The sequence below is a fragment of the Drosophila suzukii genome, chromosome 3 (genome assembly GCF_043229965.1).
Source record: "Drosophila suzukii chromosome 3, CBGP_Dsuzu_IsoJpt1.0, whole genome shotgun sequence".
NCBI classification, from domain to species: Eukaryota; Metazoa; Arthropoda; class Insecta; order Diptera; family Drosophilidae; genus Drosophila; species Drosophila suzukii.
The window spans coordinates 68,259,808-68,273,373 of record NC_092082.1 but is presented as its reverse complement, the minus strand read 5'-3'; the positions used below and the strand labels follow the sequence as shown (position 1 = coordinate 68,273,373).

Below are 13,566 nucleotides of genomic sequence, written 5' to 3'. Positions count from 1 at the left end.
TATCTATATTAGGAAATATTAGGTTCTAATATTTTAATTAACTTACTTTTAAAAGTTTAACAGGAATTCGTTTCTTTTATTCGAATCTCCGTGCTGAAAAATATAAGAAACTCTATTCGTTTCTTGAAAATAATACTCAAAGCAAGCTTGCCCAAATCCCTCATACATATGTATAAAAAGTGTTTATTAAAAGATTTAAGGCACACATTTTTTTGATGCCGAACGAGGCGATAGTGTACTCTGGACCCTACGAAGTTGGACGACTTCGGCGTCGCAGGGATCGACGGGTGGAGGAGTATCTCTTCAGGCGCTCCATTCGCACCCATGTCGCGATGCCCGACATGACCCCGTCTCGCATAGCCAAGCTGGTGCTCTACTTCATTGTCTTCTTCGTGTTGCTCGCGACTTTCACTGGCGGGATGGCCCTGCTGGTAATGGCATACCGATTACCCCCTGATATGCCGATTTCCAAAAAGTTCCCCGGCCTTTGCGCAGTGCCTGGAAAGTGGGTAGGCGACGTGAAGCATATCGTGTGGAGCGATGAGAACCAGAGTGAGTTGGGCGCCATTCGGCGACAGATGTCGCGAGCGGTGGAGCGGTATGGCCTCGAAGGCCAAAGGCGCCTGATGGCCTGCAACCTGGACGACTCCTGGGGCTATGCCAGTGGCAAGCCCTGCGTCCTGCTGAAGCTCACCCAGGCACTGGGCTTCGAGGCGATTACCTATGACCACGGCATCACTCTGCCCGATCACGCGCCGGATGAGCTGTACAACTACTTGTCGGATTTGGGCTTGGAGGCACGGATGAACCGCATCTGGGTGCACTGCCGTCATAAGAAGGAGGAGGGGTTGGACGTTCAGTTTGAATTTGTGCCGGAACGCTTTTTCGACGCGGAGTATCTGTTTGCCACTAAGAATGTCTTTGTGAATCTTACGGCGGATGATGAGACCAGTACTTACACAGAGGATCCCGCCCTTAGACGGATCATTGGCGTTCAGTTCAAGAACATACCGCCCAACACGGACATCTTTATTAAGTGTGAGGTGTGGGCCAAGAACATCCCGCTCTACATGGGTTCCGTCAGATTTCATGTTCGTCGGACGGGACCTGTTCACCCAACAACTCCATTGTTACTAGACGAGTGGTACGAATGAACCTATCAACAATCCTGTTTTGTTTCTAATGATGTAACGAATTACTATGATATCAATAAACTAATAGTTATAGATGCAATTATGGATTATAGTCAGCTTACTGCTGTTTGTGTACACTGTACGTGAGGCGGCGGAGAAAATGATACCGAATTGTTTAAAAATTTCATGTGTTACGAAAAAAACACATCAAAAATTACGGAATTAATATTATTTTTGTACCATATGTCGAATTCCTAACTATTTTCAAAATATTCGCGATAAAATAATTATATTTCCTTAAAAACAAGGCATTTTCACCTTACTCTGCTTTAAATTTCACAGAGAGCGAGAACTACAGATCGATTTTAGAATATATTTTAATTACGTAGTTAGAACGGAGATCTAAACCAGACACCAGGATGCCCGAGGACGTGATGGTGCCCGCGGGGGACTACAAGCTGGTCAAGCAGTTCCGCAGGGAGCAGGAGAAGCGGCGCAAGAAGGACCTTCCGTGGTCGAAGCGGATCTTCGACATAGACGAGCACACGCTGTTTGGTCGTACTGCCTGGGCTTGGTTTCGGATCGTGGGCTTCTATCTGGTCCTGTACAGCATAATAATCCTTATAGTGGCCTTTTGGATTGGCATCTTCATGCTGGCGATCATCGATCCGCATAAACCGCGCTGGTTGAAGGGTCCGCCGGGTCTGTCGATGGTGCCCTATAATTCCTCTGCGATCTCCTTCTACGAGCACCTAATGGGCGAGGTCATCCCAATCGCAGACGGCATCGACGCATTTTTGAACAAACTTAACGACGATGCCATTGAGTTCTTCAACGAGTGCAACCAGGACGAAATGTGGGGCTACGTATCGCGCCAGCCGTGCGTCTTCATCAAGTTGAACAAGGTGATTGGGTTCCAGCCGGAAACATACGACACTCAGGACGATCTGCCCAAGGAGGTGCCCTCGGGCCTTGACGAAACCCTGAGGAAGTACGGCCCCACGCCGAAGATCTGGATCACCTGTGAGGTGACCAAGGGACCCCAGCCGGAGATAGTGTTCTTTCCGGGACCCTACTACGAGGCCTCCGAAAAGATGACGGGCGTGCAGCGCGTGGTGGCCGTCCAGATGAACAATATGCCCACCAATTCCGAGGTCCACTTCAGCTGCAAGGTCTGGGCCCGCAACATTCCCATTGATAACAAGTTCCAGGGCAAGGGTCAACTCAAGTTCGCCATGCACGTGCGAGTGGATACTGCCATGGAGAGAGCTGATCCGCCAGCCGAAATGAACACCACAGCTGCCTCAGTGGTCACTGTGCCCATGGCCACCCAACCGGAGATCAAACCCGAAGATCGTCGCGGTGGATTGGAATTGCCCCCCGCACCGCCCAAAGAGGACGATGCGAAGGATAGAAATTTGGATGAAGCCAAGGCCGAGCCTATGACGGAGCCACCAAGCTAAATGAATTGAAAAGAATCTCTTAAAAACCTTGCTAGTTATTCATTTGAACAGAGCTCTTTTTGAAACAGGGATCCAAATTAATGTGTGCCATGTACTGTTCTAAAAATCATTGTCTGTGTAACTATTCCAAAACAAATTGATTTAAAATTTTATAGTAGTTGTCTATAATATGATATATTTCATTTTGTTAAATGTATTTTAACTGTTGGTTAGTAAATTTAGCCAAATATATTTGTAAATTTAAAAATGTTTCTTTGTTTTAAAATGTTTTGGAGGATTTGAAAATGATTTTTAAATATCAAGTAGGCTTTTAAAACAGATAGTTTTGAAATTTAAATGTAAATAAAAATCCAGTTGAGCAACGGGAGTTCCCCCAATAAGTTTCGGTAGCGCACCATCCCTGGTCTCATCGCAGCTGCTATCGATGGTCAGCGACGGACGGCGCCCACCACCAAGTGTGACCGTACAAAATCGATACGCGGCCTATCGGAATCGAAGTGTTTTGCATGAACATCGAATTTTAGCTCCGCTCCGACACGCAGTAACTTAATAACAAAAACTCATTACTTATTTATTACTGCCGCCGATTTGCCAGCGCGAAAAGATCCCGATACCAGGCCCAACGCATTCCCCAATTGTACGTCATCATCTGAGTATTAAATCAGCGGCGAATCGCATAAATTGCGATTGATATTCCGCCCGCAAGTGTGCGTGTGTGTTTGTGTGCGTGCGTATGACTCGTGTTTTTAGCCGACAATTGGAGAAAAAAACGCCATTAGAATTAAAGTTGGCAAGCTAAACGCCGCTAATTTAGCCAAACATAAACAAAAAGTTCGAGTGCAGCCGATTTGGCAGCGAAACAGCAACACCTCGGTGGTTTTGGCAGATATTTAAATTAAATATAGAAAGTGCGTGCGAAGGTTAAGCGTCGTCGAGTGCCAGTGCATTTACATTTGGAAATAATAAGTTATATACTTGCGTATATATAAAACACGCCAGCCAATTCGCATTAAATCTAATTTTGTATTTTGTACTCTCTCGCAGCGAATCAAGCAGGAAAATACCGGATAACAATTGGCAAAGATGCAGATCAAAGAATTGTGAGTATGAAATGGCCAAGATTTACCTTTAACCTGTCATTATTATGGGCTAAAAAGCCTAAAAAGTTGGGCAAGCCGCAAATTATTTGTGACAAATCGATTTTACGCTCTCTCTTTCCTTCCCTCTCTCTGTCTCAGCGTGACGTGACACGAGTCTCTCTCTTACTCTCTCTCTCTCGCTCTGTAGTTGCTTTTGTTGTATTTAAGTTTGCGGGCATTTTCCGCAACAACAAAATAATGCTTTTCTTATCAGCCTCATTCTCCGTCCCCGCCCCCTCCCCCTCCAGCCATCTCGTTCTATCTCAGGTATTTTGCAGCTGTGGCGATGACGTAACGAGTCTTAAGTTGGCTTTCGAAGCTACGTAATCCAGCTTATTTTTTAAGATTTCTGACTGCTAATTAGTTTTGGAAACTCCTTTGAGTCATCAAAAAAAAAGGTATTACAAAAATAAAGATAATGATTTCAGTCGCTCGGCGACGCCACGTTGTCGATATTGCCTTTTTCAGTGAGTCACTCTCTTTTGCGCCTCTCTCTATTTCCATAACTCTCTTCTCGGCTTTCGGCACTGCGATTTTAATCAAACAAGTTGTTAAGTGCGATAAGGTCGTTGCGTAAACCCCATTAAACCGACTCACTGCATCTGGAATCCTTTTTGGTTCAGAAACACCAGGTGACACTCTTCTCATTTGCAAATGCCTCACGTTCTCCTCCTGCTCATTCCCATCCATTTTGGCAATGATACTTTTAATTTATTAACGGAAATTGCCAAAAGTCTGATACCAAATGGCCCGGCTTATAATTGCATTTGACTTTTTGACAGCTGACGGAAAAGCGAGGAAAGTCTGAGCAGATTGCACATGAGATTGAAATTGAAAACTCAAACAGACAATCTCACTCTTATCATTTTATTTCGTTTTCTATAGGCGTCTCTTACACAATCTTTCACATCAAACTGATTATTAAACGCCGATTGAATATAAAGAGAGTCTATTACTGATAATTGATTGATAAGTGTTTGCGCTTTGTAGAGCTTTTAATACTTATTGAAACATTTGTTGGATTAAGGTTTTAAAAATGGAGAAGTATACAGTTCTAAATGAAAATAAACTTTGTTTTTCAAAAACGAGTCAAGATTATAGTATGAGTTATATTTTTTATTTCAAAAATGAATAACCTAAATATTAAAGACCCTATCTTTAACAATTGATATACAAGTTGTTCACAAATGAAAAAAATAATGCATATAATTTAGATTATTAATAAAATGAATTTAAGCTTTTAATATTTCCCATATGGGCAAACATACATATCTTATAAAGGGGTGCTAAAGAAATTTTTTCCATCCGTATACCAACCAAAAGTACAAAGGATAGTGAAATTTTAACACAGAATTTATACCCCCTTTTAAGGATCATGAGGGTCATTTAAGGTCACTGAGTTTTACTATACAATGAAGCTTTTTGTAAGAGTCTTTAACGGCATTTCAGGTTTTAAAACACCCATAAGTTGACAGGCAATCTTCATGTGGGGCATTAATGTTTAATTGTTCTCGATGTCGTAATCCCCACACGAAGCCTTTAGCATTTGCATATCAAAATGTTTTTTTCTGCCAGATTTTCGCATTTTTTCGCCTGCCGGCTGGTGGAATGTAAACCATTTGGCAATGAAAATTTCAGCACCATCATTAAATGAAAAATAAAGGTGGAAATAAAGGCAACGCGTGCCAGAGCAGGTTGCTGCAGGTTGATAAACAATTTTAAATGGCCAGGGGGCAAAGTGGCCGAATGATTTAAAAGCAGCAGAAAAGTTACAAAAACAGAGTGTGATAGGCTGCACTTTGCATGTTTGATCTGATATTGCGTTTTATTGTTTACAATAAGGCTTTAAGTGCTGCACTTTGTTTGTTGACATAGAAATGTGGGTAATGGATTTGGAATAACAATTGATTGTGGACAAACAATGCGGCTTAAGTTGTCTAATAGCAATCGGGCCATTAAATTGGATAATATTAATGCAATTAAATGGGTAATTAGGACTGAACAAGATAATTCTTTTTTAAAATAAATTAATATCATGAAACAATGAGTTTCATGTTGTGAAGTAACTAAAGAAGATTTCCATGTACTTTCTACGTGACAGTTTTACTGTACTTATTTCACACCTCTAGACAGACTCATTTACCCCCTTTATAGGCCATATTATTATTATGGAGTGCATGGTTTTTCAACTTTAAACATTCCCAACTTTGATCTCTGAAAGCAAAACCTTGTTGTTTTCAATGTCAGTCCTCGACGGTACTCGTCATAAAAAAACCAGCTGTAGCGTGACTTTTACTGCCCCAACTGATTGGCTCACTTTGTACCCCACATATGTATCCGTCAGATACAGCACGTCCCTTTCCACTTCCCCCATCGTTCGACCATCCCACAATCAATTTGAAAATGGCACGAGCTCCAATTTAGTTCCGCCATTTGTGTTTTTTTTATGTACCGAGATAAGATAACACACAACGTTTGGTTTTCGGGTTGTGTCCGTAGTATTACTTCGCAACGGCACTGTACTCATTATACATTTGCAGAGTGTGAGGTTTCGATTGTTTCGAAAATGGTTGGTAATTGAGTGTGACTGCGGCTAAGCGCCAGCACTGAAATAGGGGAGTATGCTACAATCGCAATTGGGGTTAGCCGCAAAGCAAATAGTCCCTGAATTGGCCTTCGTTTATCCAAAAAAAAGTTGTATGTTAAACGAAACTTTAAATAATAAGTTTAATTTAACATGTTTAGATAGTTTTATACATTATTATCAGATATTGTTTGTAAGAAATGACGTTTTATAAAAGACTTTTAGAATAGATTTTAAATTTCAAAACAAGATCAGTATTTCCTAATATGTTGACACAATTTCAATTTAATAGCATTGTTTTCAGGTAGAGTCTTAAGACAAGGGCTTTAATTTCAAGCTTCAATGACTCGTTGCTCTGGTATTCATTGAGTCCACTGGGCAATCTCTCTGTGACATCTTTATTGCGGCTAAATCAATTATTACTTGGCTTCGGCCTTCAATTGCGGCAGTGGCCAGTGGGCGGCCCTCAATGATGGCCAGTACAAGAGCCTTGGCCAAGAGCTTTCCCCTCGACCCACCCACACACACTCGCTTACCGATGCGGACACACAGTGCCCCAAACAATCACTTTCCATTTTCAATTATGCCAACAAGAGCAAACAATTTCCCTTGTTCATGGCCACAAAAGAGGGTTGAATGCGGGGTCTCCCGAGTGTTTCTTTCGGCAACTTTGGTCTCATTATGAGTTCTTCAATATTCTCTGGCTGTTGTTTTTCCCCTTCCTGACCGTACTACTCCTCTCATATGTGGTGATTTCTTTTATGTTTCTGTTTTTGCATAATTTCTTCATTGCTCCAATTGTGCTCTGATTCACAGAAAACCCGTCCATATCGTTTGATCTTTCGCATTTGGGGATATGCGACCCAGTTAGATGTTGTTTTGGCTATTTCATGGAAATTTATTTATTTATTTTTACTTAACTCATTGGGACACAACACGTTCTGCTTCTCTTTTTGCCCTTCGCCATTTTCGAACGATTTTTCTTCTTCTGGTCTGTCGAGATTTTACGAGTTTCGTTAGCATTTCCCAGTAATAATATGCCTTCTTTGTTGTTAAAGAAAAAAGTTTGGTAAATGAAGGCTGAAGAAGAATTTTTTATGGGCCATTTGTTTGCGCAAAAGTTTTACAATCTGATTTGATTAAACGACAAATGCTGCGTGGCAAGTTGTTGAAAAGAAAAGTTATACTGTTTGTATAATTGAATGATTTCAGGATATTGTTGGATTAAATATGCTGATGATTATCACTTAAAGAATGTTAGCTATACTCCTTAAGAGATAGAAAATTACTTTTAGTTCATTCAAAGTCAAAACACAAACAGTTTGCCTTGTAGACTCTGTGTTTAATGAATGTTTAATCAATTATCTTAAGCGGATGTCTTTATTTCACCCCGATGAACTTGATATTTAAGAACCTTAACCCATCGTTTTGATTATGCAGTGATTAAGTAGAGTTCACACTAAGTTCATTAACAATTAAACAGCGCAAAACAAAGGTACAGCTTTCCCGAAGTCTAAGTCTCTTTATAGTTCTAACTTTTCGGGGCCCATGCCACCGCTACACGCACACACTGCTAAATCATCCGTCTTGTTTGTGGAAATCCCCCAGATGAACTCAGGCGAAAGTTTAACATAAAAAGAGGGGCTTTCCACGCCCTCACCCCCATAAAGCATTGCTCTGCGAACTTTAACCTTTTCAGGGGCGACGCGTAGTTTGCCAACTTTTGAGTGGGCCACATTAAAGCCTTGCTTGCTCCCAAGTGCCACGCCTACCAGTTGCTCGAGTCGGCTGGCAATTAGGAAACACATCATTACGAGTGTCAACAGTGGGCCAAAAAGGTTAATTGCGTCTGCAAGACACCCGGCAAACAAAGCACCGAATTTCCCTCCCCCGACCTCACTTTCTCCTTTCTCCCGTCACTTTGATTGTTCTCGAGTCGTGTCGTGTTTTCTTCTGTCGCATTGTTTGGCATTTGTGTTTTGTGTATTATATTATGTGTGTGAGGAGGCGAGAAACGGATGACAGGCCATAAAGCCAGGTTCAGGTTCTTTATGGCCAAGGAGCTCTAGTTCGCAGTTCGCACCTTGCGAATGCATGCCAAGGCTTCCTCGCACCGGGGGAGCAATTTAGCCCTTACTCGCCGGGAAACATTTCATTTGCCAAGCCGTTGACTATTGACTTTCCTTGGATTACAGTTTGTAGCTAAATTTTACCTTCAGCATAAGCGTGGTAAATTCCCAGGGCACAAGGCAAAAACACCAATCTTTTTAATACACATTTTATATTAGTTCTACTATGCACTTCAAGAATTTAAGTATTCAATTTTATTCTTTCTATCTTAATATGGATTTAATAGTCTGCGAAACAAATACAAACTGATCTGCATCATTAACCCTCAAATGTAAATATTGCCCGGTTATTTTAAGTCATTGATAAAATTAGAAGTTAAATATTTGAAACTTGAACTATTTAAAGAGTAAAATATATTTTAAAGGAGTTTTTACAACCATTTTATGCATTTTAAATAACTATTTCATGATGTCCCCAAAGAGCATTCCTTCTTCGTTGATGCCATACTCCCCCAGAAGCTGGTAAAATTTTTGCAATTAAATTGTCGCCGCCAAAACCGCAACAAAAGTCAAGCGATGCGAACAAGTTTCAAGGCTGGCATAATTATATGCGTTCCCAGAACATTTCCTGCCCCGCATCCGGGCCCTTTTTGGTAATTAGAGGATGAGTATGTGGTCCGGAAGTGGGTGGTTTGGGTCTGGGGATCCCAAACTTATATGCATGCAAATAAAATCAGAAAAGGATGTTGAAACTTTCATGTTGCCAGCACTTTTTTAGGTTTTTTTTTGCAATGCCAATGCTACGGCCCACTTATGTAAGCTTTTAATTAAAAATATTTAAATAGTGCAGCGAAAGTAACATTCTTCGCCAGACATGGTTAAGTAGTACTCAAAATAATTTGACATGATTTTCATTTAAATAAGACAACTAGTTTGTATCTTATCTTGCCAAGTATCAATCGACTTCAATTGTTTGCCTGCAGATTAAGTTGTAAATGGCCATTCTTGCAAGTGGCCATCAGATAGTTTGTTTGCATACTTTGGGGCTTGAGTACATTGCACAGACATTGTAAAATCAGCGTAGAGTTCTAGTAATTATGCAAATTTGATGAAAATGTGGGCCATACAGCTTGGAAATTGAAGTAACCCAAACAATTAGGCAAAATTAAATTATCTTTCAAGTTGCAATACTCAGTTTGATATAGTTATTATTATTATATTATGTAATTATCGAATTGAGTCATTTATAGTATTGACCGAACTGTAAAGCAATCGAGATTGGACAAATTCTGCAGTAAATTAAATTGAATGCAGTCAACCCATAAACTATTTCTATGAAAGGCTGCTGACATTTATTGTTTGCCAACGTTATACCCCTTCGATTGCAGATTACACAATGGGATCTCGATTTACCTTAGTACTGAAACGTAATCTGAATAACGTTCCCTTTAAAGTGATATAAAAACAGGTTGTTAATTGAATTTTCCTGGTTATTGTTAATTATTTTCATATTTCCCACTCTGACTTAACCCGATATACCCCGTATATATAGTTGATACCCTTAACTTAACAGCCCTTTGTACGCGGGCCGGGTATTTAATTAAAATTGTTATATTAAACTTAATTAAAATCGTGTAGCCTTTATGCATACACTTGCTGACACAGTCATTGTTTTTTGTTCTCGTTGCAGCCGTGTGACTTTGCCATTGACTGTGGAAGAGGTAAGTGGGTTGACTGGTGGAAAAGCCCGCCCTTTTGCAGAGAATAACTTTCACATCTCTCCACTTTCTGCTTCCCGCTTTACAGTATCAAGTTGCACAATTATTCTCGGTGGCCGAGGCGTCAAAGGAGAACACGGGAGGCGGCGAGGGCATCGAGGTGTTAAAGAACGAACCCTTTACAGACTTCCCCCTGCTGGGTAAGTCATTTACGATATGTAATTAATAACTCCGGTTAATCATTTCATTTCATTGCAGGTGGGAAATACAATTCCGGTCAATATACATATAAGATCTACCATCTGCAATCAAAAGTTCCAGCCTACATTAGACTATTGGCACCCAAGGGCTCTTTGGAGATCCACGAGGAGGCATGGAATGCCTATCCCTATTGTCGAACGATTATCACGGTAAACATGGGAGCTATATAATAAATAAGTACAAATGTGGGAGATAAAAACCAACTAAGATATCCTCGGTTCCGTTAACGACTCACGTGAACCCATCTGATTACTCTGATTATATTACAATTCTAGAACCCCAAATTCATGAAAGAGGCTTTCAAAATAATCATCGACACGCTGCACGTCGGCGATGCGGGCGATTCAGAAAATGTAAGTCGAGGAACCAAAGCATGATCTAACTAACTTGTGTTCTCTTCTTTTCTCTCCACAACATCCATCCACTCATCTCATCCATGCATTTGATTGTGAAAACTAACTAACTGTCCGCGACTAACCACATTCGATCAACATGCAATATGATTTTGTCGAAATTCCACAACCCTTTTCTTTTGGCTTGATTTGGTTTTGGTTTGGTAATCATTCGGTTTTCGGTTAAGAATCCTGGTTATATGAATAAAAACTTCAAAGTAGATGTATATTCGCAACACATAGAAAATGACATTGGCACTATTGAGAACGTGAGTTTTGTTTATATTTCATTTTATTTGCTGTCTGCTCTGTTCAGCTTTGTAGTTTGAACCGCCATCGATCCATGTGCACGTCTATGTAGTTAACGCTTTAAATGTTCCATTTATCCCGATTAAAATGAGTGGTTCTAAGATATTTTGCTCCGGTTTTCGACCTTGCAGGTGCACGAGCTGACGCCGGATAAGCTGAAAATACGAGATGTGGTGCACATCGACATTGCCAACGATCCGGTGCTGCCTGCGGACTACAAGCCCGATGAGGATCCAACCACGTAAGTGATAATGTGGCATGTTCCATTGGAAGTTTTTAAGTTAACTTTCGATCATCCTTTCAGCTACCAGTCAAAGAAGACGGGCCGCGGTCCCCTGGTGGGAGCCGATTGGAAAAAGAGTGTCGATCCTGTCATGACCTGCTACAAGCTGGTCACGTGCGAGTTCAAATGGTTCGGCCTGCAAACAAGAGTAGAGAATTTTATACAGAAATCGGAGCGCCGCCTCTTTACAAACTTCCATCGGTAATTGTTTTACTAAATATGTAATTTATAAGTAATTGTTTTACTAAATATGACCCTATGGCACTTAAACGCCTGATGTATATATTTCTCTTTGGCAAAATCAACTTTCTGAAATCCATTAAATGCACACAAGAAACTTTTTGGTCAAATCCACCAATAAATTAGTTAAATGGTCCTAACCCATCAAAGTGTCAGTTTGACTATCGAGATATTTACTCTCACACAACGTATTATTCAATTAAAGTAGAAAAAAAAAAATTTTAAATAATTAATAATAAAAACTTTAAAAAAATAATTAACGTAACTTCTTTTAATAGTTGTTAACCTTTTTTCAGTTATGTAGCTATCCGAATTGTTCAGTTTTACCCATAACATTTTTTGTGTGTGAGATATCAGAAATGGAATTTAATTAATTGTAGTATAATAAAGTAGTCATTTTACTAAAATGTGATTTTATGAAATAAGAGAAATACGTCGTAGGCATGCTTTATAACTTGCGATAACTAAATTCCAACTGAATGTTTTGTAATAATCAGTTGGAAAGAGTCAGAGTCAGAGTTCTAAAAGACACGATTATACTTCTTGCCTATAATATTGTACGATGGATTTGAAAGGAAATTCGGATTTTGATCCTTCCTCTTTCCCATTTCAGCCAAGTTTTCTGTTCAACCGATCGCTGGTACGGTCTAACAATGGAGGACATCCGCGCCATCGAGGATCAGACGAAGGAGGAGCTGGACAAGGCGCGGCAGGTGGGCGAAGTGCGGGGAATGCGCGCGGACGCCGATTAAATCTAGTAGAAAATTGTAAACAAACTATGTGTATGTAAAATCAAGGCAAAACAAGAACTAAAAGGCAAAACAAAGCAAAGCAAAACAAAACAGATAAATGAAATTGAGATAAAATTGCATAAATAAATTTACGATACAAACAAACACCAAGCAAACAAAATGAAACGAAATTAAAGCAATGTGAAGCCACAGCAGCGTCAAGTGAAACAAAAGGCAAGCTGAGCAAACACCAAGTGTACGACAACCGCAGTAACAGCAACAAAGCTTAGTTCTAGTGTAGCACACGACAACAAATTAAAGAGCCCGAGAAACGGCTGCAACCGCAGTAAGTTAGTTAAGTTCCTTCCACTGCACTGTATGTAAAATGTAACCAGGCTACAGGATGCCGAGCAAACACACACACAGGACATCTGTTGACGGTACTCTGCTCCACGCATGGCCTGCCCTGCCCTGCTTCACGTCAAATCCAATTGTTTAAGTTGCATTTTGTAAATTGTGAAATAAACCAAATGACAGTTAATGTAAAAAGTTAAACGCAAACATCCGACCTGTATGAATAACCGAGAAACGATCACGAGAGGAGGGCTTTAGAGGGGGTGAGTGCATTTTGAATATGTGATTTTCTGAGAATATGTACATAGGCATGTCTATTTGCATACATTGGCTATGCATCTGTGGTCTGCATTTGATTTGCATTTCAAAAAGTCAATGTAACAATCCAATCCCAAGATAACCACGAGTTGGCGGAGAGTTTGCGGGAAGGGTCTTAGATTGGATTGACTGAGCAAACAGTTGCCTTCCATGGGTTAGTTTGAATGATTTATGAACCGCTGCGAGCTACGATTGCATTATAGGCTATCGGGCTATCTGGCTGCGAGCAATATTATTCTAAGATTGTAACGGGATTTGCCCATTCTCAAAAGTTTTCGAACACACCACAGCAACACTAGGAAACTGCCAATATCTGAAATGCCCAAATAAGAGGAAATCCTTAAAGTAAACCACCTTAGATACACCGTACTCTTCTGCTGTAGGCACATATCCTCAAAGTCGCCTCGAGTTTTTTACTATCTGCCACTTAATTCTGCTCAAACGAAGAAATATGTATCTCTTGAAATCTATGTAAATCTAATGATCTATCTATGAAACGTCCATTTTAAGGCTCTAACCTCTACCAAAACCAAAAATATTAAAAGCTTTTAACAGAATCATTAGTAAAGCTA

The 13,566-nt window shown here is 40.3% G+C and overlaps 3 protein-coding genes and 1 long non-coding RNA gene across 5 annotated transcripts; 3 read left to right on the top strand and 1 right to left on the bottom strand.

Moving 5' to 3' along the window:
- Positions 1 to 169: 169 nt before the first annotated feature.
- On the top strand, positions 170 to 1,232 carry LOC108010749 (sodium/potassium-transporting ATPase subunit beta). The gene has a single exon (XM_017075676.4). It carries the CDS (start codon positions 216 to 218, stop codon positions 1,152 to 1,154), a length of 939 nt encoding a protein of 312 aa, XP_016931165.2. The 5' UTR covers positions 170 to 215; the 3' UTR covers positions 1,155 to 1,232.
- Positions 1,233 to 1,455: 223 nt separating this feature from the next.
- On the top strand, positions 1,456 to 2,675 carry LOC108010747 (sodium/potassium-transporting ATPase subunit beta-1). Its single transcript, XM_017075674.4, has one exon. It carries the CDS (start codon positions 1,553 to 1,555, stop codon positions 2,594 to 2,596), a length of 1,044 nt encoding a protein of 347 aa, XP_016931163.3. The 5' UTR covers positions 1,456 to 1,552; the 3' UTR covers positions 2,597 to 2,675.
- Positions 2,676 to 3,103: 428 nt separating this feature from the next.
- vib (phosphatidylinositol transfer protein vib) lies at positions 3,104 to 12,883 on the top strand. 2 transcript variants are annotated; one of them, XM_065865410.2, is made up of 9 exons: positions 3,104 to 3,233; positions 3,641 to 3,696; positions 10,079 to 10,109; positions 10,195 to 10,306; positions 10,365 to 10,516; positions 10,948 to 11,028; positions 11,200 to 11,309; positions 11,373 to 11,552; positions 12,205 to 12,883. In XM_065865410.2, the coding sequence occupies exons 2-9, from the start codon at positions 3,680 to 3,682 to the stop codon at positions 12,341 to 12,343; spliced, it is 822 nt and encodes a 273-aa protein (XP_065721482.1). In that variant the 5' UTR covers positions 3,104 to 3,233; positions 3,641 to 3,679; the 3' UTR covers positions 12,344 to 12,883. The 2 variants fall into 2 exon arrangements, with proteins under 2 accessions (XP_065721482.1, XP_016931173.1); XM_017075684.4 differs by lacking the exon at positions 10,948 to 11,028 and adding an exon at positions 10,643 to 10,720.
- Positions 4,096 to 4,662, bottom strand: LOC136117016 (uncharacterized). Its single transcript, XR_010654189.2, has 2 exons — positions 4,333 to 4,662; positions 4,096 to 4,262 (listed from the first exon to the last, which is right to left on the bottom strand). It is a non-coding gene; the product is annotated as an uncharacterized lncRNA (long non-coding RNA).
- Positions 12,884 to 13,566: the final 683 nt, after the last annotated feature.

What these genes read in the sequence shown, in the direction of transcription:
- LOC108010749 (XM_017075676.4), top strand. Translation starts at nt 216, where the DNA reads ATGCCGAACGAGGCGATAGTGTACTCTGGACCCTACGAAGTTGGACGA.
- LOC108010747 (XM_017075674.4), top strand. Translation starts at nt 1,553, where the DNA reads ATGCCCGAGGACGTGATGGTGCCCGCGGGGGACTACAAGCTGGTCAAG.
- vib (XM_065865410.2), top strand. An exon ending in TGCCATTGACTGTGGAAGAG is followed by an intron (nt 10,110 to 10,194) that starts GTAAGTGGGTTG and finishes CCCGCTTTACAG; the next exon opens with TATCAAGTTGCACAATTATT. An exon ending in TACAGACTTCCCCCTGCTGG is followed by an intron (nt 10,307 to 10,364) that starts GTAAGTCATTTA and finishes ATTTCATTGCAG; the next exon opens with GTGGGAAATACAATTCCGGT.